The 27,276-nt window shown below is 42.4% G+C and overlaps 1 protein-coding gene across 1 annotated transcript in view; it reads left to right on the top strand.

Annotated features, from left to right (window-relative positions):
• Positions 1 to 2,100: 2,100 nt before the first annotated feature.
• The window catches only part of fbn2b (fibrillin 2b), a 44,118-nt gene continuing 18,942 nt past the window's right edge, over positions 2,101 to 27,276 (top strand). Inside the window, exons 1-8 of the mRNA XM_068743625.1 lie at positions 2,101 to 2,279; positions 8,472 to 8,554; positions 8,681 to 8,782; positions 13,154 to 13,249; positions 13,685 to 13,780; positions 19,570 to 19,767; positions 22,150 to 22,275; positions 25,257 to 25,382. Coding sequence (XP_068599726.1) covers positions 2,101 to 2,279; positions 8,472 to 8,554; positions 8,681 to 8,782; positions 13,154 to 13,249; positions 13,685 to 13,780; positions 19,570 to 19,767; positions 22,150 to 22,275; positions 25,257 to 25,382 — 1,006 coding nt within the window. The remainder of the gene's footprint in view (positions 2,280 to 8,471; positions 8,555 to 8,680; positions 8,783 to 13,153; positions 13,250 to 13,684; positions 13,781 to 19,569; positions 19,768 to 22,149; positions 22,276 to 25,256; positions 25,383 to 27,276) is intronic.

Below are 27,276 nucleotides of genomic sequence, written 5' to 3' on the forward strand. Positions count from 1 at the left end.
ACTATAGGCTCCACAGTTTACGCTGAACCCTGTGGTTTATAATGTGGAGAAGAAAAAAATAAACCTCATAGCTGTCTACTTCATTTTGGCCTCTTTGTGTCTGTTCAATTCAGTATGCCCAAAGGAAATAAACGTTTTTGTTTTTTATGGGATGAATAACTGGTTTGGGCTAATAATCAGACCCCCCCCCCCCCCCCCCCCATCACTGTTTGCTCAGATTGTGGTACGTGTGATGCAGAATGAAGTTTGAGTTGATTGATGGTCTTCACCTCCCCATTGAACTCAGGTTTCAGTCTTTCCCTTTCCCTGTCTCTCTGGCTCCCTCTAGGCACACGGCCACGATGTAGAGCAGCGATGCCTTACCTTTGTGCTTGTGACCCACATTTGTACAAGCAATGCATATTTCAAGTCCCCTGCACCTTTTCACACTTTGATTTTACCTGAATAGTTTTAAGAGACTCGACAAGTATCAAAAAGTCGTGGCCACAATCAAAGGGGAATAGAGAGAAGTCAGAAAACCTCAGTTTCTAACTTTTTAGTTCAAACAATTTCTTCCCCTTTAATGACAGCAAACATATAATGTTCAGCAGAAACCATTCTTTGTCACCGAGTATCTCATCAGTTTATGAGATACTCTGTAGTCTATAGTAAGTACTACATACAGTACTTGGTGTCTGTGGAGTAATAAATCACTTATGAGATTGCTTTGAAGTGCAGTGTAGTGAAAACAGATTGCTGAAAGTCAGGATTTAAGTGTCTTCTTTATTTCCATGCACGTTGTTCTCCTTTCACCCCAAACTCATCTGTTTTCTCTTTCTTTTTTCTTCTTCCTTTGCCTTTTTTAAAACAACTCCTTCCTTCCAAAAAAAAAAATCCAAAATGAAGAGAGCAATTCCATTGATGATTGCTGGAGAATTGAATGGTGTCCTTTGCAAAGTTTTCAAGGTTGGGTCATTTAAAAAGTTTGGATACACCATCTCATTTTCTCATTCAGTCAAATTTGTGTTTATTTATTTATTTATTTATAAAGGAACACATCGATAATTATGTAGGAAGCAGTGTCAAGTGTCAAACAAAGCTGAATATGTTTTATATATAAATTATATTTTATATTCATCTCTCAGATACGAGAGCGATGAATCAGAGCAGGTCCACCATGAATGGCTGAGGGCAACGCAGCTGCGATTCCATCAGGGTACAAGAAATGTGTTGGAGAAAACAGGAAATGAAATTATGTGAAAAATGCTCTGTTTTCAAGCGTTGCTTTACCTAATGACACTCATCCACCGAGAAGCCTGGCACTGAGGGACAAATGGACGTGTCCATATCTGTATGTAGAGGGAGGGAAATGCTTTCCCAGCGGTTTTCCCAGGGCCGCGCTCTAATACGATTTTCCTCTGCGCCCTGATTCCTCCCTCTTTTGCTGGCATTGTTGTGATGTTGTCATGTAATGTGATTGGGCAATTCTCAGCACTGCTTTCCATCTTCACATTCACTGTTACTAAAGCTATGGATACGCGTGTCATTAGAGACACGGTCAAGCTCCCTCAGTTGAATAAATCAATCTGATTTCCCAAACTCTGGCTGCGTCTTCTTTCTGAGGTATTGGAAAATGAACGTCATTGTTGAGGCAATGTTTCAGTGTGTTGTGTTGCTTTTGGAATTATGCACCCCGCAAAGATCTTTTTAGCACCAGTCGCCACTAATCCCCGGTAGAATTCAAATCTTAAGAAACATCCTGGACACCAATGATTCAATTTGTTTTTGAGTGGTGCTGATAATGTAATTCATATATCCGACTACATCTGGAGCTTATTTGATCAAAATGCTGGCACCAGCGTGTTGGATGAATTGATCCAGTTAGAATTTACACGTAACTAAGTGTGCAGGTTTTGTCCCCCCCCCCCCCTCCCTCCAAGTGTTTAATGTTTGAATTTCTTCTCTTCCTTTTTCTAGCCACCGCTTTGGAGTGCATCAGGACTTGGTTTGGATCCAGGTCTAGATCCCTCTGTTCAGACTGGGTCCATACAGTCACCAGAGAATCTGAAAGTGAGTGATAAAACGGAAGTGCTACGGTTGGAGGGACAGCCGGACCGACCAATGGGAGCAGGGAAGCTGGCTCAGATGCTGCTGCAGTGGGCAGCAGTGTGTCTATCCATGGTCTATGTGACTTGTGCTCAAACCGGTGATGGACCATACCAAGCTAGTCGATTCACTGGCACTGTGGACCAGAGAGAGGTTCAGCGGGTTCGACGACGGGGCCAGGAGACACTGAGAGGGTAGGGATGACAATCTCTTTGTGTGTGTGTGTGTGTGTGTGTGTGTGTGTGTGTCACAGTCTTTGTACAATCTATAAGAACAACTACTGCATACCTCTGTGTTTGGGAAATTGTCACACTCTAAAAGCGTTCATAAAAAGAGTGATGAAGAACATTTGTCATTGTGTCTGGATAAGGTTCAGAGTATAAATGTATTTTTCGTCTCTCATTCCTGGCAGCTGTTTTGTAACTGCTGTGCAATTTAGGCCAAGGCCAAGCTCGCCCTTCAAAAAGTTGCTGAACGCTGCCACATTGTGTTCTCAAAAGCAGCAACCTTGACATGGCGGCTGCCGCACTGAAATCCTGCAATGCATTTACAACAAAGTAACATTTTCATGGGAACGGGGGGGAGAAAAGAGTCTTTCTCTGCAGTTCATAAAGCAATGGCCATTTAATAACATGACCCAAACCCTAGTGAGTGTATTAGTCTAGCTGGACAAATCATGTTGGGACAGCTGGGGGGTGATTGCGTGGCTCAGTGGAAAATGTGTGCGTGGGTATACATGAACAAACATATACACGTGTGTGTATTTTAAGGTGTTGTCCATTTGACTCTAGGTACTTGGGGACTATTTAGTGTAATGAACCCCAGGAATTACGTCAATCCTCATCAGCTGCACCCCCCTCCCTCCCTTGTGTGCCTTCTTTTGTTCTTCTTGTGACATATAAAACCATTAATCCCGGTGTGAGATATGTAAGTGCAAAGCATTTTTTTTCACTTTATATTTTGCCACTTTGTGAAAAACAAAGAATGTTTTGTTGGGCCTTGTTTTCGGTGTCTGCATCAGTTATTCCCATCGACTTCCATCTGTCCCAGCTTACGGTTCCCCTCGTGCCAAGCCACAGGAAATGAGGTATTCGTATCACCAGAGGGGGTTATGAAAAGGGGCATTTGTTTCACTGCTGTAGGTGACAAAGCAGCAGAGGGAATAACAGAGGAAAGGAAAGCTATGAACGAAAGATTGGATGAGAGGGATAGAGAGACATGAGTAAATTCATTGCCTTTTATTCAGCTGAAGGCGTATTAAGAAAGAGGGTAAAGTCCACCTAGCATTAGAGATCCGCTGTTTTCTCTAAAACATATTGTGAGCTCCTGCTTAGCACTTATTTAGGTAAACATGGAAAATATTTGTTAGTCAAATAAACAAATCTTCCTCCCTTTGCTCGTAGACGCATTTGAATTGCTTGTTCTTTAAGTTCTATACCGGAATGCTACTTACTCATAATGGAGATGTGCTGCCCAACACTTCAAGCGTAATGTAAACTGCAAAAACAAAAGTACGATCTGACTGAAGAAATATTCAGATTTATAGTTTTACAGTGAGAAGCCAGGAGCCAGAGAATTAAGAAACCAGCAGGCCTTGCACAATAGCTTATTATTCCCATCAAATCGTGTGTGAATTCAAGAGAACATTTGTCGTAGCAAAAGCCTCAAGACTTTTTCCGTTATATTGTTACATTTTGGACTGAATACCGGTGCAGGAATGAAATGCTCAAGCTGTTAAATACATTTTAAACAGCATCTTTGCTTTTGTTGCTGATTTGGGCTTTAGGCCAGCGTGAGTACCACAAACCAAGGCATCTGACAAAAAGTCCAACATCATTTTAATTGTCTTTAATGGATTTCTAGGTGTTGCCTGGTAACTGTTCTAAAATGTTAAAGAACCTTACATGTGTGGGCCAACGCGCACAAATCTGAAGTGCTGAATCAATTTCCAATTACTGTTTGAATGAAATTGGCTGAAACAATTACAGTTCATCTGAAACTTAGTCATCTACATGCGTGCATGTTTCATCTGACGGCCTCTGGAGAGAAGCCGTGGGCTCATCAAATCACATTTGTGACGAGTGAGTGAGCGCCTGGCTGTCCACAACACTTTATGCCGTGACGGCCAAATCTTTCTTGTGCAGGACTTGTTTTAATTTACCACAACTTGTTCTTCCCAACAAATTGCAAGACATGAAAACCCAGACTTGTGTCTTGCAATGCCGTGATGCTTTCTTTTATGGGAGTTCCAGCAGCGGTCTGTCAATAACTCCTCATAGGTTTTGCAGATTGTCTGTGAGGAGATGGAGGGAGTTTAGTTTAATGATGGTCATTATGCCGGCCTTGGGCTGGAATGCGGTGTTTATTTGCCAGCTAGAACTCTAAATCCCCTGCTCCGTCTCTGGTAGCACTCGGTCTGACTCTGATTTATTGGTTCCCGCTGCAGCCTGGCATCGATCCACTCAGCGGGCGGTATCTGATCACACCTTTGGCTGGCTACGCACTTGTCTGCTTTACTTGACTAACCGCCTGGTTAGTAGAATGAACTTTGGCTTTTGATTTCACTGTGTTGTTTAAAAAAAAAACATGAAAAGAACTAAATAGTTATAGTTGAATAATATTTCCTGTATGTTGGAGTTTAACCGATCCAGCCACCACATCCACACCCACCTTATGAACTCAGCCCAGCTTCGCCCGGCTCTGATGAGAAGAGACACTTGGATGCCGACTAACTTGGGAGACTGTCAACCCCAAAGGGATGAATTGCATCCAGCAAGTTCCATCATGGATAATGTCAAAAACACCTTGACGGCCTGGATGGATTCTTCCAGTTACTTTCTGGCTTAGAAAAAATGTAATAAAGCAATACATTGAATGACCCATTTTTGTTAATTACAGTGGAAACCTCTTTACCTTAGACCTACATTATCCGAGTGATTTGAGGACAGAGGAAAGGGGAAAAAAGCCTGTGAAGAATTTATCTGGAATGAATGAACAATTTCCCTTTCTGTTTTATGTGCATCAGGTTCCATTTGAGGTTTTAATGTGTCTGCATTTTATGCTTGCAGTGTGTGCAGGCTGAGCTGTAAAGACAGGTTAATCCAGGACATCTGATGGGCATGTGGTCAGCTAATAACTTTATTTTTTACTAAATGTCACTCACATTCATTGCTTGAGTTTTTGATCTGCAGAGCTGCTTTTGATTTACCACTAATTCTGCTAAAGGATTCATATTTTCATTGGACTATACTTTGAGCGAGTTTCAGGATAATAACAATTTTTAGAATTAAACACATTTTTTTTAAAATTACCATCCCCTCTGCCGATTACATGGTAGGCCAGGGTTTCAGTTGTTGTGTCATACTTTATCTACGCATCAGCATCAGCGGACACGACCACAGACTCAATGATAAACTGCAAGTCTATGCTTCCAACTCGCTGCCACAAATGTCTGGCCATTCTCTACTTGCTCAGTTCATTTCAGTTTCAATTCAATAGAAAAAAGAATACAAATCTCTCTGTACATTACATTCCTTTATTATCCCTAAGATCTGACTGGAGAGCCCCAGGTGTGGCCGGAGGTGGCATTGCATAAGAGTTTTGCAGATGGAGGTTAGATCCTAGGCAGATGACCTCTGACCTCTGACTCTGACACACACATACAGAGGCGTACACACCTGACCTGGGGCCAGAGCAACCGTGAACATAATGTCTTCCTCGTTATAGAAGCAGACTGTCTGTTGTCGTTTACCAAGCCCGCTCGCTGCTGCTGTTCCTTGTAGGGTCAATGGAGGCCGGCTGCTCTGAGCTGCATTAACCTTTGACCCTGCAGATTCCTGCAAGAGAAGAGGGCCCTCAGGCTACAGCTGTATATCTTGATTTTTACAACAACAAAAAAAGGAACACTATTGTAGCTGAAGAATTTCAGGCAAGGGTACCAGATAATGATTATTTTCATATAAAAAATAAGAATAGAAAGGCTGACAATGGCTTTGACCATACGGTGGCACAGAGTGAATTATTTTATTACATTACTTATTTTATTGCACCAACAGTTAGAATCTGTTTACTATTTATATTACAAAGAATATCAGCACATTCTCACATTTTATATTTCATTGCTCAATTTTGAGCTTGCTTTTTTTTTTACTTTTGATTTTTTTATTGAATTCATCAACAATTTCATGCAAACAAGAAAACATAGATTTCTTTTTGATTGATGAACCGAATATTTCAACTCAAAAATAGATTAATTTCAGTATTTCCCATTGACATCAGGCTATTACTGCACAAGTAGGTTTTTTTATTGAATTTACTTTGGCTTCTTCAGAGCCACAAATCTCTTTAACATCCCCCCTTTGAATTTGAGGTTTAACTACAATATCCGTTTTTCCTTCATAGTTCATTTTACCCTTGGCTTCTGCGACAGCAATTTTCCCTCTGTTACTATTAATGGTAGTTAACAAGGATTTGAATGGCAAGGGAGGCAACTTCAAAGAGCTAATCTCCTTTAGATTTGAAACCTCAGAACAGTAGGATATTCCAATATTGAGAAAAATCCCTGGGGCGTAAACACCTTCTTTCTGAATGTCTTTCTTTCTGTTTTACTTCAGTTCATCCTCTGAAGCCTCTCCTATTTGATAGGAGACCAGGGATTGACCAGTAGGACAGAGAGAGAGAGAACAAGAAGAAGAGAAAGAGGGAGAGAACAAACCGAAACACCTTTGGCTCGGACCCCTATAATTCTTAATATATTGACATCCCCAAGTTCTGTAACAAAATATTTTAATGCTTTAGGGAGAAATAGATGAGGAAAGATGTTGGGCTCGTTGAGTGTTGGAATGTTGATGTCTCCACACAAGTTTTTAAAAGTTTTTTGGTTTGAGTGTTTGCCCCAATCCTCCGGACTCTTCTTGCTTATGCTGCTTTCTCCTTTGTTTCCATATCTCCTTTTCCGCTCCCACTTCTCCTCCTGCTTCCTCCTTCGCTCAACATAAACTTGTTTTGCTTTCCCTCCCACCGAGCCCCATTCCTTTTCCATCATACTGTATTCGGTCTGTCTCCCTGTCTGTCTGATGTTTGACACCTGAGGAGAAGTTCAGTTGATGCAAAATGTCAAATTTAGCTCCGGTATTTTTCAATTTTTCGGGATCAGACTTCTTATGTACTGTATCTAAAATCTGAAAAATACGTTTTTGTTACAGAATAAACAAAGAAAAATGTGTTAATCAGTCTTAAGAGGAGCTGGGAGGTGGATTTCCTGTCTAGCAATTTCGGCTGCATTTGATTTAATGTGAAATCAATGGAATCTCATCAAACCGTCTGCAAGAAAATCAATAAATGCATTTATTCATTATTCATTTAATAAATTCTGCCTTGCGGTTTGATGTTGACTAAAGATATATGAACTTTTTGGCAAACGACTTCACTGTGAGCATCTGGATCAGGCTTTTTCCCACCTTACCAAACTGTGGTCCCTCAGTTCTTAGTCATGCCATCAGCAAATGGATGGAGCTCACCACCAACACAGATGCCCACAGATATACCCGTCATTAAGCTCTTTGAAAAGGCCACCAAGGATATCATTAGTAGCACCACACCGCTGGAGCCCTTCAGCTTGTTAAACAACTTCAGGCAGCCTCTCGGGGATTTCACTTGAGTGCACACACCGCATGACGCACACTTCCTCGTAGTATTTGGGATTTTATGATTGGTGTGTTTTGGAATTTCTATTTCATTTCTTAGTAAACTGAGTTGTAAATAGGCGTGTCATTATTCACCATTCTCAAGTGTTCTTTGCATTAGCTTGCGGAACGGCTGACCTCAGTCCCACTGTGTGTGTGTGTGTGTGTGTGTGGAGGCCAGTGATCTCTAGATGTGGTTAAGCCATCTCCACAGAGATACTCTGTGACTAACCTGTCCAGCCAATCCATTGTTCCGTAAACTGTGATGACTCTTGCATCTGTCAGACTGGGTCAAAGACTGTAGCAGGCTGTGTGTGTGTGTGTGTGTCAGGGAGCTGGATATTTGCCAGAGAACAAGACAGCCAGGCATGGAATTCAGGGTGAAAGGAGGACTTTATACATCCTGTCCTTCCAAGTTTAAATTCAACTTGAATGAAAACAAAATGTTACTCCTTGGGCTGTTGGCCTGTGACGTTTCCCTCCCCTCCTCCTCGCTCCGAAAATAACTCCATCCATCACTCGAGGAGTCTTTGTGTATTGAATTTGGTTTTGTTTACTCTGAAAGCAGAGGCTGTGCAGATCCTCGGCAGCACAGAAAACTATTTGTGACATTGTGTATTTGTGTCGAGGCTTTGCTAAAATATGTTTGGGAGCTCCGTACGAGTAGTGAGTTTGCTTGTTCTTTGTTCTTTGCTCCGCCAGACCCAATGTGTGCGGCTCACGCTTCCACTCCTACTGCTGTCCAGGCTGGAAAACTCTGCCAGGAGGGAACCAGTGTATTGTTCGTAAGTTCTCCTCCATTCTTAAAACCTTTTTTTTTCCAGATGATAACAAACAGGCATGGGATGGACGCATACATCCAAATACAATTGAACCTTTTGCATTTACACCCCTCTCTTTTTTTTCTGCAGCAATCTGCAGGAATTCCTGTGGTGATGGCTTCTGCTCCAGACCCAACATGTGTACCTGTTCTAGTGGGCAGCTCTCTCCCAGCTGTGGGTCAGGAGGAGGAGGTCAGTAACGCAAACATGAACCCGAGCCCTCATGCAATTATGAACTGCAGTTTTTGTCCATTAAATAAAAGTTTAATGACCTAAAATGGTAAATAGAACCATGTTAGCCTTTCCCCCAGTCTTTATGGTAAACTAACCTGACTGACTGGTTGTTGCTATACAGTTACAGGACAGATATGAGAGCGGTATTGATCTCAGTGTTTTATGGAGGTGGGAGGAACCTTAAAGAGCTTAAAGAGAGAACCCACGCAGACACGGGGAGAACACGTGTGAGACAACAGCGCTACCCACTGCACCACCGTGCTACCCATCAGATAACACATTTTTATCAATATTTAGATTGATATTTTGATTGATAATAAAATAATCCAGTAGTCCTAATCTTGTAGTCAAATCAGGCTGTGGGATTGCAGTGTTTGGAAAAGATGTCCTTCAGTTGTGTTCCCAGTTTAAAATGTTTTGCTGGACAACATTTGGCTGGTTGATTCCTCATTCCATTCTGAAAAAAATGTGATCTGATGATCTGATATAATAATCTCTCAGATCATTGTAAACCTAGATGTCTATCACAGAAACAGTATATTTCTGTAATTCCACTAATCATCTTTGATTACCGTGTGATGATAAAAAAAAAAGGCAGCAAAGACTGATTAAATGATATTACGTGTTACGCTAAGCAGTTTCATTTCCTCCTTATCCCATTGCTGGACAATTTCCCAAAAGTAATGGTTCCGCCCTTCTCTCATGTGAGCCCGAACAGTAATGTAGCCAGGATAATACTGGTGTATAGAGTCCCTGGCCCGTTCTGCAGAATGCAGGTCACAGGGTTTGCAGGAGTAAAGTAAGGAGTCTGGCTGCCCAAACGTCTGCTGGGCTTAGTTACAGACCACTCAGGATGTGTGTGTGTGTGTGTGTGTGTTTGGAGTAGGGTGAGGTGTTTTGCTGTACACTCAGTTTTTTTACATTAACATTTATCATAGTAAGATTAGTGTTGTGTGTAGGGTTTACATATGACATATGTTTTGTACATGCACAGTACATTGTTGGTAAGCAGGACTTGGGCAGAATGCAACGTGTGTTTGCAGCTTGCAGTATGTTCAGCTTTAATCCGTCAACGTCAGCCATGCCTGATCCTTTACACATGGTCCCGTTCCATAAAAACCGCTAAAACACACATCTGCACACACCGTCTGACACAGACAAGTACAGACACACAGTCTTAAAACATACTCACACAAACTGAGAATCAGTTGGCTGTGACCCAGAAGTGTAAAACAGGATCTGTTCCAGCCATAAGAAATGACGACCCTCTGAGGAAGGGCACCGAGGGCGGGGCGGAGAAGCACAGCCTCTGACCTATATGGCAGGACAAGCGCAGATCTCCTGCAGAGTCAGAGCTCTGGCAGGCGCTATGAAGTCATTTCCCCCGGGGGCACAAATTGCAGCAGAAAGCAAAGTGAAAAAGTGAGAATAAAGTCGTTTTCACACTTGACCAAGCGTACTCGGTTCGATTGGGGAGCTGAAAGTTGCAGTATTGCATTTATCTCCGGTGTGAAAGCGACTTAAATATATTAAAGCTGGCCAAAAGTGAATGTAAAGTCGCTTTCACACCAGAGCTGTTTGGTCTGCTTTAAACGGACCAGAGTTTGTTTCTTCGGATAGGCCGCTTCGTTTGGGCAGATGTGAAGATCCGTTTGTAAATGCCAATTTCCTTAATTATACAGTTTGCATATAGCACCCTGGCTTGCTCGGTGTCACATCTTGCCTTCGGAATGCAAAGGTTTAAATGATTCACCTACGCATTTGTGATTTTATACATGTAATCCACACGTCTGTGATTATTTTGTCCACACAACTGACTTTCTGTCATTTGAACATAGCACAACACATTAAAATGAACAACACAAGCACATGTGTTTGTGGATGGCCAGGCTACACTTTACAGAAGTGCACATTGTAGAATTGGAAAAGTAAAGTCTGGGAAAGCAGAAAGAGAGGCCTTTTTAATCACAAGCCGTGCCACCTCATCATAGTCCATCCTGAACTCAAATGGTGCTGCCCCCTGTGAGCTATGAGGCCTGCTGGTGTGAGTTAGGTAGAGTTAATTGAAGTGAGTGTGAATGCTGAGTCTCCTAGAATGGAAGGACATTTCTGTATTCTCAAACAGCATCTCATGCAGCTTCCTGTTTCAATGCATCTGCAATGAAACTGAGGTCGACTTCTGGTCTGGGGTCTGAATAAATCAGGTCAAAGCACTTCTGTAAAGCTCCTCAATTTTCCATCACACACACAAATGCCTACACACACACACACACACACAAACACACAAACCTGGACTTCCTGTGTTTCGCAGCCTCTCGTAAAAAACACCCAGATGTGAACAGCTCACTGACAACACTAGCGGAATACAGTGGTGCATTGTGGTGCCGCAGAGCTACGTTAAACACTTTTTGCTCAATGTCTGGCGCACACACACACACACACACATGCATATCCCCACTGTACTGCTGTGCACATGCAGCTTTCCAGGCATGGGTCTTTGGGGTAAACTCTCTCTCCACCTGTGGGGATGAATTGCCATGAGGAGGGGATAGAGAGGCAAAGTTTACCAGTGAGATCATTTCCTTCTGTCTCCAAATGTTGTTGTTTGCTTGCCCCCCCCCCCATCAAATTCCTTTCGTAGAAAAAAAACCACCTACCGGTACTTGACTTTCCAGCACCTGTCACATCATTCCCTGTTTCTCTTACAGCAAAGTTCTATCAATCATAGCAAAAAACGTTCCTGACCTATTTCGATAGGCATCTTGTAGTGTGTGTGTGTGTGTGTGTGTGGGGGGGGGGGGGTAAACCCAAGTGGGAATGGTTTTCTCCACAGTGTGTTCCATGGCAAGAACAACTGAAAAAATTATTCACTGCAATCATTATTCCTGTTTCACATCACGGATCCAATTGTTGGTCTTGGAATGAGGACAGTGCAAATGTGTCAAGTAAAATTCATTTCCTGAATGCAGTTTGAGGTTAAGACCTGGGAGAAAGACTTGCTCCATCTCCCATGATAAGAAAGCGTGAGACAGCACATACTACACTGACATATAAACCCAGCTTACCCTTGGGTCTCAAAGTATTTGTTTAATTGAACATTCTACGTTGCCACGGGGATGCAATCCAAATTTGCACACATTGTCTGCCAAGTGCTGCACAGGAGAGAGTTAACTGGAATTCCCTCCAGACTTAAGATGCATTAAAAACACAGAGAATGGAATCTTTCTTTGCAAATTCCAGGGAATTACATCCATGCCTTGCATTTACTGAAACTGCACAGGATCCACAGCCAAGATTCCTGTTGTACTTTGACTCATGCAACTGGAGTCCTGTCTGAGTAAGCTGCCAGTAAGGTAGTCATGGGTTTTCACATTAAGCATCTGCCTAAGAGTATACTCACTCCTCATGACTCACAACAGTCATATTCAGTGTTTTTGTGTAAAGTCAGAATAAGTGGGTGGATGACAGAAATGACACTTGGCATGCGTGCAAACTCCAAGTCTCAGTAGCCAAACTCAGCTACGGGAAATTTCAGTCATTTCCCATTTGCTCCACAGCTCTGCATGCGAAACGTCTGAATGAGACAAAGATATAAAGAGGCAGATGGAGAAAGAGGGACTGTTGAACTTGTGATAGACAGAGAAGTGTGTGGAAGAGAAGTCTAAGGGAACAGGCAAAGGAAGAAAAGTAGAGCCCAGCAGCTGATGAAATGTAATCTGCAGCCAGAATGAAAGGGTAGAGGATGCAGCTTTCTGCCACCAACCACTGGGTCCTCTCCTAACGTATGTTTGGTGAAATGCTGCTTGTCTGCCAGGAACACCAATTAGTTTCCCTAGTGAAAGCTGCCGCTATGTGTTTGAGACGCTTAGATTGGTCCTCTCATTCTAGCAAAGCCAGGAAACTCCTCCCTCCCATATAACACCTGGAGCAGCACAACACATTTGGCCTATTTATACGCTATTCAAAGTCACTCCTTATTACTCTGACATTTTCTCCTCTTTCTGTCCTCCTCAGATTCTTTTTTGTTGCTATGCCTAAGTTCTCCTCCACCTCATCCATTTTTCCCACCTGATGCACATTCTGACATGTTGATATAATAAAGCAACTAAATTACTTATTAAAGCTTTTTATTTAAGTGCATGCTCCAATAATGGCAGTTCAGGCTTTTTGAATGGAATCTTCCTATTTCAGGGCTAAAAGTATTATGGCAGATTCTTATAAAACTGCAGACTTTTGTGCTCAATGTTAAATCATATGTGCTTCATACCTGTACACCATTTCATCACCCCCCCCCCCTCTCTCTCTCTCTCTCTTTCCTCCCTTCTGCAGTCCAGTCCTGTAACGTCAGGTGCATGAATGGAGGCAGCTGCAGTGAGGATTCCTGCGCCTGTCCAAAGGGCTATACAGGCAACCACTGTGGGCAACGTAAGTGAAAATTGCAGCACATCAGCTCACCTCACATCTGGAAGTTAGTCGCATCTCAAATTTATGCTTGCAGGTTTTCTTGCATGTCAAAGCACTCGCATGTTGAGGTATTACTGTACTTTAAAGTTTAACTGCGAGCTGTAGAGCTGTTTAACTTATGAATTAGGGATGAGTCACGGAGAGCCAACCACGAGGCGTGAGGTGAATGGACTTTGTGTTATTGGCTTCAGAAGTGATGTCATCAATGAAAAGCTCCACATATGCTTGCAATACAAATATAAAACACAGTATGTGTCAGTGGGCTGTTGATGCAAGTGGTTACAAGGTGAAGTCATTCGAAGCCCAATGAAAGATCTGTTTGTGGCAGAAAGAAAGAAAGAAAGAAAGAGTGCGTTATCCTGTGTGAGTCACTGTCCTCTCCTCTGTCTCCTGTAGCTGTTTGTGAGAACGGATGCCAGAATGGTGGACGCTGCATCGGACCCAACAGATGTGCCTGTGTCTACGGATTCACCGGCCCGCAGTGTGAGAGAGGTGAGAGCTCACCCTGGTTTCTATGCAGCGTTTTATGATCCTCCACTGTCTCTCAATCTGTGTAGATTTCATAGAAGCTTCCTGGTCTTCATCCTCAGTCAGTATTTACTCTGATCTGAACCAGGTGTTTTGATGATTTTTAACCTGGTGGTACTGGTATGCCAAACGTTTGCATTTATACACGCCAGCAAACAAACACGCAGTCACTTATAAATGTTAATTTCATTTCCTAACACATTGTAAACATGATTGGAATGACATATAAACAATACAGCTAAACACATTGAGCAAACAATCATGACAGCCTCACTAGTTTAAAAATAGAGTGCTGATTGTTTGTGGTATTATAAAACTATCAATGAGAGAAAAGGTCAAATCTAGTATTAAATAGAGTCTTTTTCCCTCACTTACTAAGATAAGTACTGCGAGATATGCTTTGTTTTTCAATCAATAATTATTTTTATTTATTGTCATACATATATATACAGTATATACATATCAGTCCATTAGGTTTTTAAGTGTCCACCAATCGATGGATCCTGGTTGGTACCTGCTGGTACTGTTTGCAAGCAGTTTGTGCAATTTGATGTGTGATTGGATCCAATATCTGAACTATTAATTTAAGGTAGCATTTGTTCAAAAACTATGTATGCACACCCATGAAAAAGAATATATGTATGTTTCATAGCTAAATTTCAAACTTGCACCCTCTGGTCTAAAATCTAACGGTATCGTGTATTTTCATATTTGTGCAATCGATAGCAGCATTTACAGTTAAGCAATAGGAGCAGAAATGCTATCTAAGATATCACAAATGGTGAATATTAATGACAAAAGAATATCCTTAAATCAAATATCCTCATGACAAAAATAGTCTTATTGAAGGGGCTGAACTGAGCCAGGCTCCGGCGGGAAGCCAGGCAGTCAGATTTAAGGGCTGGTGGGTGGATATCAAGCCAGGAAGGCTTTGATGTTGTTCTGAAGAGTCCAGATAGTTTGCTTTCTGGATGACTTCATACAGTTCCATGAGGCAGACAGTGGGTGTTTGTCGCTTGTGCTTTGAACAGGAGCCTGAGATATGTGTGGGGTGGGAAGAAAGTGGTGCAGAAATAAAAACACCCGAGTAGATGGCTGCACTTTCCGATTTCCCTCCAGCCGTTAACCTTTCAGGAAAAGAGAAGCACCTTCACGCCTTCAGATATTCTCCATCACCAGTCTCACCTTTCAGTAACCTTCAGCTCCCACCACCGCCTTCCTCCTCTTCCCTCTGCTGTTCACTACAGTGAAGCAGAGGAAAGGTCTGAGCATATCGTTTCACTGACTTGATGCAGCTTTAAACATTTATCATCTGTTTTATTGCAACAACATCCTCCTCACTCAGTCTGCTTGCTTTCTTACATATATTTTATACTTTGGTCACCACCAGATTTTGTAGCTTTTGTAGCCTTCCTCTCACTTGGAGCCCCTCGTTTTGTTCCTCCGTGAAACTCTGGGGTGCTGTTTTCTTGGAAAATACAGCATTTCAGGGGTAGAGGGAGCCTTAAAGACATCTGGCATTAAATACCACAACCTCCTTCCCCCGACATCCCCACAGGACTGAAAGAATAGACTTTCTTTGTGGAGTGCTTGTGGACATTACTTGATGAGAAGTAGAGCAAGATAGAGAGGCTGGAGCGAGAGAGACAGAAAGAGAGAGAGAGAGAGAGGGTTGGAGGGTGGTTTTGAATGTGTGACTGGGTGGGGTGGGGTGGGGGGACTAGAGTTGAAATTAGAAATCAACTCCCAGCTGTGTACACAAAGCCTGTTGGCAGGAAGTACAAACACTCCATGTTGGCGGAATGAGGATCTGCAGGCAGTCACAAAGGAAACACACATAAATCTTTGTCTGGGTGTGTTTCCATCCATTTTCGTGCAGCCGTTTATCCACTTCGCGGGTCGCCGTTCTGCCGGGGCCTAGCCCAGCTGACTATGCATGAGAGGTGGGGTACACCCTAAATGAGTCGCCAGCTTATAGCGGGACCACACATAGACATACAACCACTCACACACACACACACACACACACACACACCTACAGACATTTTTCATTCATTCATTCATTCATTCATTCATCTTCTGAACTGCTTTGTACCGTTACCGGGTCGCGGGTCGTGCTGGGGCCTATCCCAGAAGTCAGCGGGCGAGAGGCGGGGAACATCCCGGACAAGCCGCCAGTTCATCTCATTGTTGTGCTTCCTGCATATATGTTTAATGCTAGTCTTTACCATGTTTAAACCTGCCTTGAATGCTTCTCATCACTTGTTCACCATGGCCTCGGTTATATTTTAGGTCCTGGCTCATTCATAATAATATCTGAGTTTCTTCAGGGGATGGTAATGAAGGATCCTTTGATTTGACCTGATGAAAAAGGAACTTAGTGATGTATCAGTAAAGACATCTGGCTCACTCAGTAACGTGTCCCGTGTGTGGGACTCGCTGGCGGGGTCTGGAGCCTGAATGCTTTTGCCTGGCCATGTCTGCATTTAATAGAGTCTGCATTATTGTTCCATCGTCATGGCAGTATCGTGATGGGAAGTTTCCTTAAACAGACAGAATTAGCTGTCAACAGTGGTTTTACAGCACAATGGGTGAGATGTAGAGCGAGTGCCCAAAGGACGACGTGTTGCCACAACAAATGAAAATAAGCTTTCAAAGTACAGATTAGCAAACTGTATTGGCAATAAGGTAATTACTAAGTATAATGACAATTATATAATTGATAATTGCTTAAAATAACAGAAAACTGGCAACACAAAACGCGAGTTAATCTGAGAGAAAATACTTTTTTCTTATTCATAATAATGTCATGTAGATTTCCCATGTTTGTTCTCTACAGTGTGGTTAACCTCACACTGTACACAGCTTCAGAATCAGAGATCGCTGCAGACTGCAATAGGCTTATCTCTTACACTACTGTGTGTGTGTGTGTGTGTGTGAACGTGTGCGTGTGTTTTCGAAAAAGAAAGCAAGAGAGAGGGAGTTAGTCACATATGAGTGCTTTTGGTGTGGAAGTATTTCAACATTGTCAATAATGACACTGATAAGACTGCTATGGTGGAGTTTAATGACCTCCTAAACATAAGGACACACACACACACACACGCACACACACACACACACAAGGCCACACATTTGAATTATTTCGTTATATCCATCCATCAGCAAAAGGACAAACATTGTGATACAGTCAGAAACTCCACAACTCCTGCCAGACATGTGTCTTTACACACCAAACAAACACACATTCACACACACACACATTCACACACACACACACACACACACACATCGAGGATAATTAAAAACGTTATTAATTTCTTCACATGTGAGTAACGGTATGATGTTTAAGCTCAGAGTAAATCATCCAGCTGTATAAAGTCTGGAGGACATCCGGTCTGAAAACACACACACATGCAAATCCAGAGGAAAATGTGTGTGTGTGTGTGTGTGTTTCTTCAATTTATTTATTTGACTTGTTGACCTCTTGTCAGAAGAAAGTATGCATAAATAATGATGGCTTGATTTCCATGTGATCAACTCATATTTCAAGTGTCTTATCTTCTGCAGACTTGCCTCCTGGGAGTTTTATAAATACTTCAGCAGTTATTAATGAATCTGAATTGGGATTATTTATTTTTGCCATTTTTCTTTCCCGGTCTTTTCCCTCTTGTGCTCAGGCCCCATGGCCCCGGCCCAACAACTAAACAGGGATGATAGGAAAATGACTTCACCGATGGCTTAGTTCCAGACTGGATAAAATATTCTCTCTCCTCAGCCTTTATCATATTTTATCCTCTTTGACATGAATTTGATCAACAACTAAAAGCCCATGATGAGTAATCACTTCTCTTTGCTCAGTTTAAAAAAATATAGAACAAATGTCTAGTTGTTTAGACATTAAGTGCCAAAATGTTACGTATTATAGACAACAATTTAAAGCTAATCTGGTACCTCTCATTGATGGTTTTATTTCATGGTGATGGATGCTGTTTGTGAGCGCCGGTGCTATGAATGGAACAGCTGCGAGAGAGGTTGCTCAGAGAGGCTTTGGGAGTGATGAATGAATGTAGGATGGAAAGAAAAGGGGATCTCATGAATGCTTTTGATCTGTTGAGAATTGGAACAGTAATTACACAAAATTACTTCCGAATGTTGTCAGTCAGACGGAGTCAGGATGTTTGATTGCTCTCCTCTTTGTAACCCGTCCAGGCTCATGCACGTGTCCAACAAATTTATATGCATAACTCACAGACGTGCATTCTGCACGCATTTACACACAATCCTGAACAAATGGAGAACACAAGTTGATCAGGACGTGGTGACATGAGCCGCCTTTTTCTTTTGTCTTTTATTTGCGAAGTCTTTATTCCTGCCTCAGTGTTTTGTTTGGCTCGATCCTGCAGCTGAGGTCAGATGTTGTGTTTTCCTTCAGGCTTATGAATTTACAGACAATTATGTGCATTCCTGTCTACATTTGAGTGCATGTGAGAATGAGAAACAGTTGAGAAAGCACGTTTGTGTGCGCACACGTATGATGTCATTCTTGTGTGTGTGTGTGTGTGTGCAGACTAAACACATGTGGTGCATAGGTCATCAATCGGTTGTGCCAGTCAGAAGTTTAAATATTAGCTGATAGTTGTAGGAATTACTCGACTAAAGATACATGAAGCTGGATGGAGGAGCAGGAGGCCTGGTGTGAGCCCCAACCTGCACTCCTCTTTCTCACTTTGACCTCATTTATTTCTCTCTCTCTCTCTTTTTTCTTTGCCTCTCCTTTCATTGTGATCCCCTTTCATGGCACACAAGGAACCAATAAGTCTAAAGAGGGACTCCCAGCAGACATCGCCACTTATTGCTATCTCTCCATCTCATTCTGTCCTTCAGAGCCAAGCAAGTCGTTCTCTTTCTCCACCGCTCGCAGTCACGGCCTTGGCGAGGCATCCGCGAAGGTTGTCTTACATCTTTACTGTGATGATCTAACAATCGGCTTTGCAAATGAAGGCTATATTAAGTTTGGCGCCACTGCAGAGAGCCTAATAAGGGTTTTGCTGGGAAGGGAAGCCATCATTAAGCTGCGAATGAAAAGAAAAACACCAAAATTAACTTTGAAGTGCATTGAACAATATATTGTCATGACTTTAGTGAAGTGAAATGCAGTGACGGAGAGATTTTGTTCTGATAATTTTCTGTTGCATGGATGGAAACCGGAACCAGTACAGTCATTCTGATGCCGTTCCTCAGAGCTTGCTGAGAGCAACAGCCTGGATCTGTTTTGCGGCTTAATCCTTGCAGGTTTCTTGAGAAAACACCTGAAATCATTTGTCCTCATGTGAGCCATCATGTTGCTACCAAAGCTCACATTGTTTTCCTTAAGTTCTGCTGAAAACCTGCTGCTTTGTAATCGGATTGTTGAGCCAAAGAGTAAACACTTTTAGACAATTAAACAGTGAGGATGTGTTTAAAGGTTCAGTGAGTCATCTCTGTCAAATCATCCTTTAATCCTGAGCCAACTTGTTACCACGTCTCTTCCGCTATTTATTGTTCAAGTAAAATGGATTCAGGTTAAGTCGTGAAGAGGAGGAAAAATAAAACAGAAAATCTTATAAATAGACTCAACTAACATTAATTAAAGGAATGAAAATCTATATAATTGTAGAAGAATTTTACGAGTGTTCCAAAGCTAGTGGGCCATGATAGCAAAAACATGTCCCTCTTTATATTTCAGTATTCTTCCCTCTCTCTCTCCACAGATTACAGGACTGGCCCGTGTTTCACCCAGGTGAACAACCAGATGTGTCAGGGTCAGCTCAGTGGAATCGTCTGCACCAAAACCCTGTGCTGTGCCACCATTGGTCGAGCATGGGGCCACCCCTGTGAGCAGTGCCCCGCCCAGCCACACCCCTGCAGACGAGGCTTCATCCCCAACATCCGCACCGGAGCCTGCCAAGGTCAGCTTGAAACGCAGAGGACACCCAACATCTTTTTAAACTAGTCTTTAAAAGCCACGAAGCAGGACATATGTATTACACGTATTCACACATAAGCACCACGATAAACGCTGCTGCCATTACGGTCGTCATCTCAGCTGCAGTTCCTGCTCACAGCATCCTTTATCCTGTGCTAACAAGACAGAGGATGTTTATACGAGTGAAGTAGATTGTTGACTGGCTTGTGACTGTTTTAAAAAAGCAGAAGCTCTAACTTCTTCTAAACAGCTTTAAGTGTGTACTGTAAAATCTACCATATCTATCACATATATGTGATAATCAGCAGGTAAAATGAGCTCATCTTCACATTCTATAAACTGCTTAGTGCACATATGTGGCACATCTTGTCTCCATGCAACGTGCATCTGTCAAGTGATGAGAATAGCATGAGATATAATTTAGCTCTGGCGAGGGAGAAACGGGGAGAATTATGAACTGAGATCGACCTTCTTCCATCAACATTCCTTCTGCTGATGTCTCAGACCCCCCCCCCCAAACCAGAGCAGACCTTCTCCACAAGCCTCTCCAATAACCTGGCCCGGACCAGACTAAGCAATAAGACTGCCTCAATATATGGCATATGTGGAGGTCATGTCCCTTGTTAAACGATCCGAGCCAGGCTCTTTGTTGCTTCAGTCCAGCTCCTCTCACATGGACACACCCAACACCACCCTCGGCAGATTGTGGCGATTGATGTCTACATGAAGCCGTCACAGACTGTTGGTTTAAGCATTTCTGTACGTCAATCTGTTATTCAGGCTGAAAGGTCAAGGTTGCCAGACACAAATCTAGTGGAAGCGCCTTCAGAGCAACTCTGTTATCCTTCCTTATCAGGAGAATATCCATCTTTGTGTGCATTAGTGTCCTTGCATCAAACACACTTCTGCTAATTTGGGTAGATATGTGCATTTTTTCTTCTTTTTGACTGCAGTGGTGAGGGTGGCAGTTACTCGAGTCTTGCTTCTAACTTCATGGATACGTCTCCAATGCTTGAACTCACTGCAAATGTACTACTGTGGGGTAACAAATAATGATGTTATAGAGATCTAAGTAAGATCAATCACATTCTAGCTGAAACTGCTTTGATGCAGTTAGGAGACAAATTTGAGGTATAGTCAAAAGTTACAGAACCAAATCCCAAAGGAAACCTACTGTAAGTGACAAGCGCAAATCTGGTTTTAGTTTTTTTCAATGACTATTAAACCAATAAGGATGACGGCTTGTTTCCAAATTCCAAGGATAGATTTTCATTGCCAAGGATTCATATTATGAGTTAAACCATGATGCGACTGTTGCTGTTAGTTACAATGACATAAGTGGAGAAAATGAGCTGGCTTGGCAGAGGTTTGTGCTCTCTGAGTGACGTCAAGTTTTAACATGAAACCGTGCAAAACATTTGAATGTCTTTAACCTGTCCAAAATCTTAAGACCCTTTTAATGAATGAAAATGCTCCTGGATCACAATCACAGTATTTTTGTGCTGAGCCAGATTTTATGCTCCCAAAGTATGTAAATAGATTTAGAAGGACAAAATCTCAAAACCATTTCAAGGGAACACATTGCGTGTATGTAGTTTCTAAACAATACGAGATGAGTAACTTGTTTAAATGCAGCTCCGCAGCTTCCTTTCCTTTGCATGTTGCTGCCAGGACTCTCATATGTTGGACGCATGCGAGAATCAGACAGTCGCTCATCTCTCTGTGACTCACACACCTCCCCTTTTAACCTTCTTTTTTACCATCTGTGTTTCCCCTGCTTTCTAAATCTGTTTTAGTTTTCTTTCTCTGACTTCTCTCACACACACCAGAGAAATCTGATCACCTGAAAGCCTTGAGCAACATTTTGTTGGCACGAGTACAGCGCTTACCTCATCCTAAATCAAAATGCAATGATAAAGATATATACATTAAAAAGGGAAGATATTAGCAGATGAAGCTGCCTTGTTTGTTTGTGTTGCGTGTATTGTATCCACAGTTTGTGACAGACACCAGCTTCCCTGACTTTTTCCAAAAAACTGGGAAAAGTGACTCACATCAATTGCTTGGAAAAACTTACATTTGAAAAGTCAATCGTATCATCCAAGATCTGGAGTGGGTCATTCTGGAATTGGTTATTGTCATAACAGATAATGCCTCATTCCCTTTTCAAAACAGTAACATGGATGAACTAGTCTTAGTGCCAGAGAGGGATCCATGAACATAATTTAAATGTAATTAATCGAGAGAAAGTTGTGTTTTATATATGGTACTCTCCTGCTGTGCAGTTTTTGTTTTTGTTTTCGCTCCCTTCATATTATTACAACATTTTGCTCTTATTTGACTTTTGTCTCGCCTTCCTTTGTAGATGTGGATGAGTGCCAGGCAGTTCCAGGTCTTTGTGCCGGAGGTAACTGCATCAACACTGTAGGATCTTACGAGTGTAAATGTCCCGCCGGCCACCGTCAGAGTGAAACCAGCCACAAATGTGAAGGTGAGTCTGAGAAACATACCAACAATGAGAAAAAAAGACCTCATAATGCTAACCAAAAGTCAATGTCTAAAAATGCATACTCCAAACCACAATTCAACTCTTAAAATAAATAGCAGGGCGATGCCGTTCCAATTCCTGTTTTCTTCAAAGTTTAGTGACTTTTGAAACAATGATTTACGGCTAAAAACAGTGCAATGAAGTGACCTTTATGAGAACATGACTAGTAGCTATAAATACATTTGGAGATTTCCAGTCGGCAACAGGCATTGTAAATGATGTAAACTTTATGTGAATGTGGTGTGCCTGAGTTTTTAAGATTATTTCCAATTCAAATTAAAAAAAGTGGGACTAAAATGTATTTTGTTGAGTCATTGGTGGAACGATCATGCAGTTTGGACTTTGGAACAGGTCTCTATGGGGCATTCAAAAGTGATGACGTGTTCTGAGTTAAAGAGTTCTGGACATGTGCACACAGTCGTAGAGAGGATTCACATTACAACGTGTTAACTGGGTGGAATTTAAACAATACTCAGGCTAAACAGTCAGATAGTTAACCACACAGGGGTGTGTGTCTCTTGGACTGAATCCAATGTGTTCTTGGTCTTTGGGGAGGATTACACAGAGCTTTTAAACTACTCCAGCCAGATGACATCTATTCTCCGGAACAAGATCAAGGCTGATACTCCTATTGCAGGAGCATGAGTTATTTTCATTTGCAAAAAAACTAAAATAAAGAAAATCATCCATGTCTTCTCTTGACACACATAAAGAGTGATTTGTATTGTACTGGGTGAAGGGGGAAATGGGGAGGATGACTTTACTAAATTTAACCAGTCCCTTCAGTTGAGGTTTTGGGTGAATGCCACCAACTCACAGGACTCAAAAAGATGAGACAGAAAGCTGATGCTGAGCACTGCTCTAGAAGATTTGGGTGCGGATGCTGCATTCCAGCTGGTACCGACACACTACCAGGAGGTGCAGTGGGGTTAGAATATGATTAGGCTCAAGGGAATAAAATAAATAAACAACAGTGGTGCTGTTTTGTTAATGACTACGTGTTCATTGACAAATTAGAAGAGATGCATACAAGACATCCAGGGCTTAACCTCGGATGAGTGACTTTTAATTTAGCCGACACACACTTTTCACAAGTGTTGGTTATAACAGAACTAGAGAATCAACAAAAGTCTTTTTTTTTTAAAGTAAGGTTAAAAAAAATAGGCATTCCAAAATGAATGATGAGACTTAGAATTCTCCTTTTGACATAGGAGAAACAGAAACTAACATTCTCATGATACATACAAAACAGCAGAATTTTGAAGTTTTTGTGTCATAAACTCTGCCAGCAATGACTCTTCATCAAAGTTTCTGGTGGACAGACTTTCTTTTCGGTATAAAATGCTCCCACTGAGAAATTGGTGCGGTTTGGAGCAGTTAAGCTTAATTGCATTTGGTCTTTTGCGTGCCTGGTTTTTTGGGCACAACGATGCACCTGGTTTTTACGGTATACTTTTAGCTCAGACTGTTCTTAACGGTCTCTTTCTCTTTCTACCCTTCTTTTGCATTCTGCTTTTTCTGTTTCTCCTTTGGTGAAAAAACAGCTGTTAGTTCTGCATAAACAAGCCCTCACCCCATCTGAGAGACTTCTTCATTACACTCATTGACTTCCCCATTACTCTGACAGTTACTCCAGCCACGCAAATGCACATAGAAAGTTTTACACATTGGTTTGGATCCACTGAAACAATGGAAACTAAACTGTCTACATGGTTAATGTGAACTCCGAAGACACATATTTACGATTGTTGCACAGTTAGACATTTGTTTTGGGCTTCAGCTGCAGACTTTGGACCAGGTGACACGTTTTCCTCCACACAGCGCCACGTCTATGTGGAGCGTAATGTCTGGCGTGCTGTCGCTGCTGCTGACACAGGCTGAATTTGGCTGGGCTTTCACAGCCTCACCTAGTCCTCCTGCCACTGCTGTCAGACAGGAGTCAGCAGGAGAACAACGGCCCCTTAGCCTCCATGGCGGGCACTGTCGCGCTGCTGAATGCTGAGCCGTAGACAGAAAAACACACATTCTTCACACATAGAAAGAAAAACAGTAACACACCCTTCATTTATCCAACTAAACAAGTAGGGCACAGGCACACACATTATAGCACAAACCACCTCCCCACTCATTCTGTAATTATGCTCAGTGGTGGTTTGGTAATTATGTATGTGTATATATAAGTGTGATAAATTTATATATATATAAAAAAAGATCATTACCTTTGGGTACTTCAGTTTGGGTTCCCCTGTCATGGAGCAATGAGGTCTCCACTCACCGAGTAATACTACTTAATCCCACCATAAAATGCGCCACATCAAGGTTGGCCCTGCTGAAAGGCGTGCTCAGGCAAAGCATTTAAATTATGCCACTGCATTCATTGGTGGAGGAGTGTTGATCCCTTAAATACGGCCTTTTCTTTCCATTGATTTGTTCTTTAGTAGCTTGGAAGCCATCATAGATGGGATACCCACATGTGTTTTTCCTTATGGCACTTTGAGTGCACATATATTTGATTTATCCACATATTTTGTTCTACGAAATTCTTTGCCTTGTTTGCAGCACTAGTTTGTGCGTAACGTTTTTTCTCTCACGCATGCTAATAGGGCTATGCATCATTTAAAATGCTCCTCTTGTGGTTTCTAATGTGACTCTTGAGCGGTCTGCACTGATAACAAATGTTATTGTTTAGTATCCTTTACTATGAAGAATAGAAAACATACGAAACATCTCAAAGTTAAACAAAAGGCACCCAAATATTGGTCTGCCTTTGCGTACTGCAGATTTCTTGGTCATTTAGTTCATCTGGGAGAATTTCTTGCTCCCTTTATTATAGCTTCCTGTTGCATCTTTCCATTCACAGACATGCTGAGCATTGAGCATTAGGAGTGAGGTGTCCTTCACAGATGTTCCTCTGTGCGTTTCAGACATTGATGAATGTAGCACCATCCCTGGCATTTGTGACGGAGGAGAGTGCACCAACACCGCCGGGAGTTACGTTTGCACGTGCCCACGAGGCTACATCTCCAGTAGCGACGGCTCCAGATGTGTGGGTGAGTCACCCAATCAAAGACACATTTGCAACATTGTTCTACCTCATTTGTGTTTTCATTTTCAAAATGCCTCGCGGCTGGCCACGAGCTTCCCCTCCCTCCACAATGGAGGGAGGGGAGAAGAAGGCAGGGTGACGAAGGGAATGAGGAGCAGGTGTGACAAACAGAGCAGGTGTAACAACGAGAGGGAAAGAGGTCAGACACAGAACGCAGGAATGCACAAAGTGGTCCAATCACCCAAACTTAATAGTTGTCCATCTGTCTGCCTTCACGTGTGTCCATGTTTTCCCTTTTAATCCCATTCCAGCATCATCCCTCTCTTTTTTCTTTTCTCTCTATCTCACAGCTAACAGTTTAGTGATTTACAGTCGGTAGTCTCTCTCCGTTTACTCAGGAACTGCTCACGCCTTGTCTTGGGTCCTCTCTTTTATCTCACTCCATCCCCTCTGGTTGTTGTGTTTTTCTTTGGAAACTGTTTATCTCTGAAATTGAAGCATTCCCCCGACTCCGCTATCAATCTCGCTGTTTCCTCTTGGACCATTTTTTTATCCTCCCATTCTCTGACGTCCTGATCCTGCTCCTCACTCCCGTCCGTCGTGGTTTCTAGTTGCTCTTCTGAAGCATACTGAGGGGAGAGAGAAAAAACACTGACATATCCTTCCATGTACTCATCCTCTGTCTCTGTCCCACTTCCCAAATGGGTAAATGTAGATCAAGAGGAGACAGAAATAGGTAAACCCAAAAAGCACCTCTCTCTTGTAATGGAAGCAGTTCTTATAGTGATAGTCTGGAGGTTATGTCAGGTGGCTTTCGGTGTATTTGCTTCATGGGATGCACTTTACAGTGTAAAGCAGGCCAGAGTGAGCTGCTGGGGGGGCTGACAGAAATCAGAGCCTAATACCGTCTCACACTGTGGAGGCATGAAAAAGCCCTGCCCAGTCAGTCGCTCCAAAAACATCTCACCAAATAAAAGCATATGCGTGAAGCAATGCTCGGCACAAACCATGGTCTGGATCCAATTTGAATCATCATCATCCTCATCAGGACCCCCTTCTCTCCTCCCCCTCCCCTCCACTCCGTCTCCACCTTGGTCATTCCTATGGGGTGTGTTTTGACTTAGCATTCTCTGTGTACGTTTCTGTGTGTATGAATGCAAGCGAATGTGCGTTCAGTGATGCGTGCTCTCGTGCTAGTGCTTGGGCGTGCATGTGTGCATGCACACAGTTTAACGCTGTGTGCGGACTGTACTGTATGTGCTCCCAGACGCAGCAAAGCCCCTCATGTTCTATCTAATTGGCAAGAATTGCTCCACATGGAACTGATTAATTCCAGACTGCTGGCTCATTAGTGAGATAATCGACTTGAGTGCTCCCCCTTCATCATTCCTCTCCCTCTTCTACCCTTTTTTCCTGTATGTACACTTAGAATTATCGCTCTCTCTCTCTCTATTTTATGTTCTAAAAACACAAATGCCTTTGCTCCCTGTCACAATGGCTTTTCTCCCATGTTGATTCCTTTCATGAATACCCTCAAAACCCCATTCCCTCTATCCATTTACTATTTATACTCTAGCTCTTGGAACCACAGTCCCCTCTTCTGCCCTGTTGACTATGACCTGAAAACTGTAGCAAATAAGACCCCCGTTTTGAGGCCCTTCAGATTCCTGTAGTTAATCGAGACCCCAGGCAACCTTTCCCACTGCCAGCCCATAAAGAAACTTCTTCCCCATTCACCATGGAAAAGTCAGCCCCCTCTGGGGCTGCTGTTTTGGCAGTGGTCATTACCTATAATCTTTCCCTTCATGCACTGTAATGCAGCGTCAGTAGTGGAAAAGGAACTGAAGTATATGAAGTCCTACATTTACTGTCTTTTACACCAGGATTAAAAAAGGAGG

Source organism: Brachionichthys hirsutus, chromosome 9 (genome assembly GCF_040956055.1).
Source record: "Brachionichthys hirsutus isolate HB-005 chromosome 9, CSIRO-AGI_Bhir_v1, whole genome shotgun sequence".
NCBI lineage: Eukaryota > Metazoa > Chordata > Actinopteri > Lophiiformes > Brachionichthyidae > Brachionichthys > Brachionichthys hirsutus.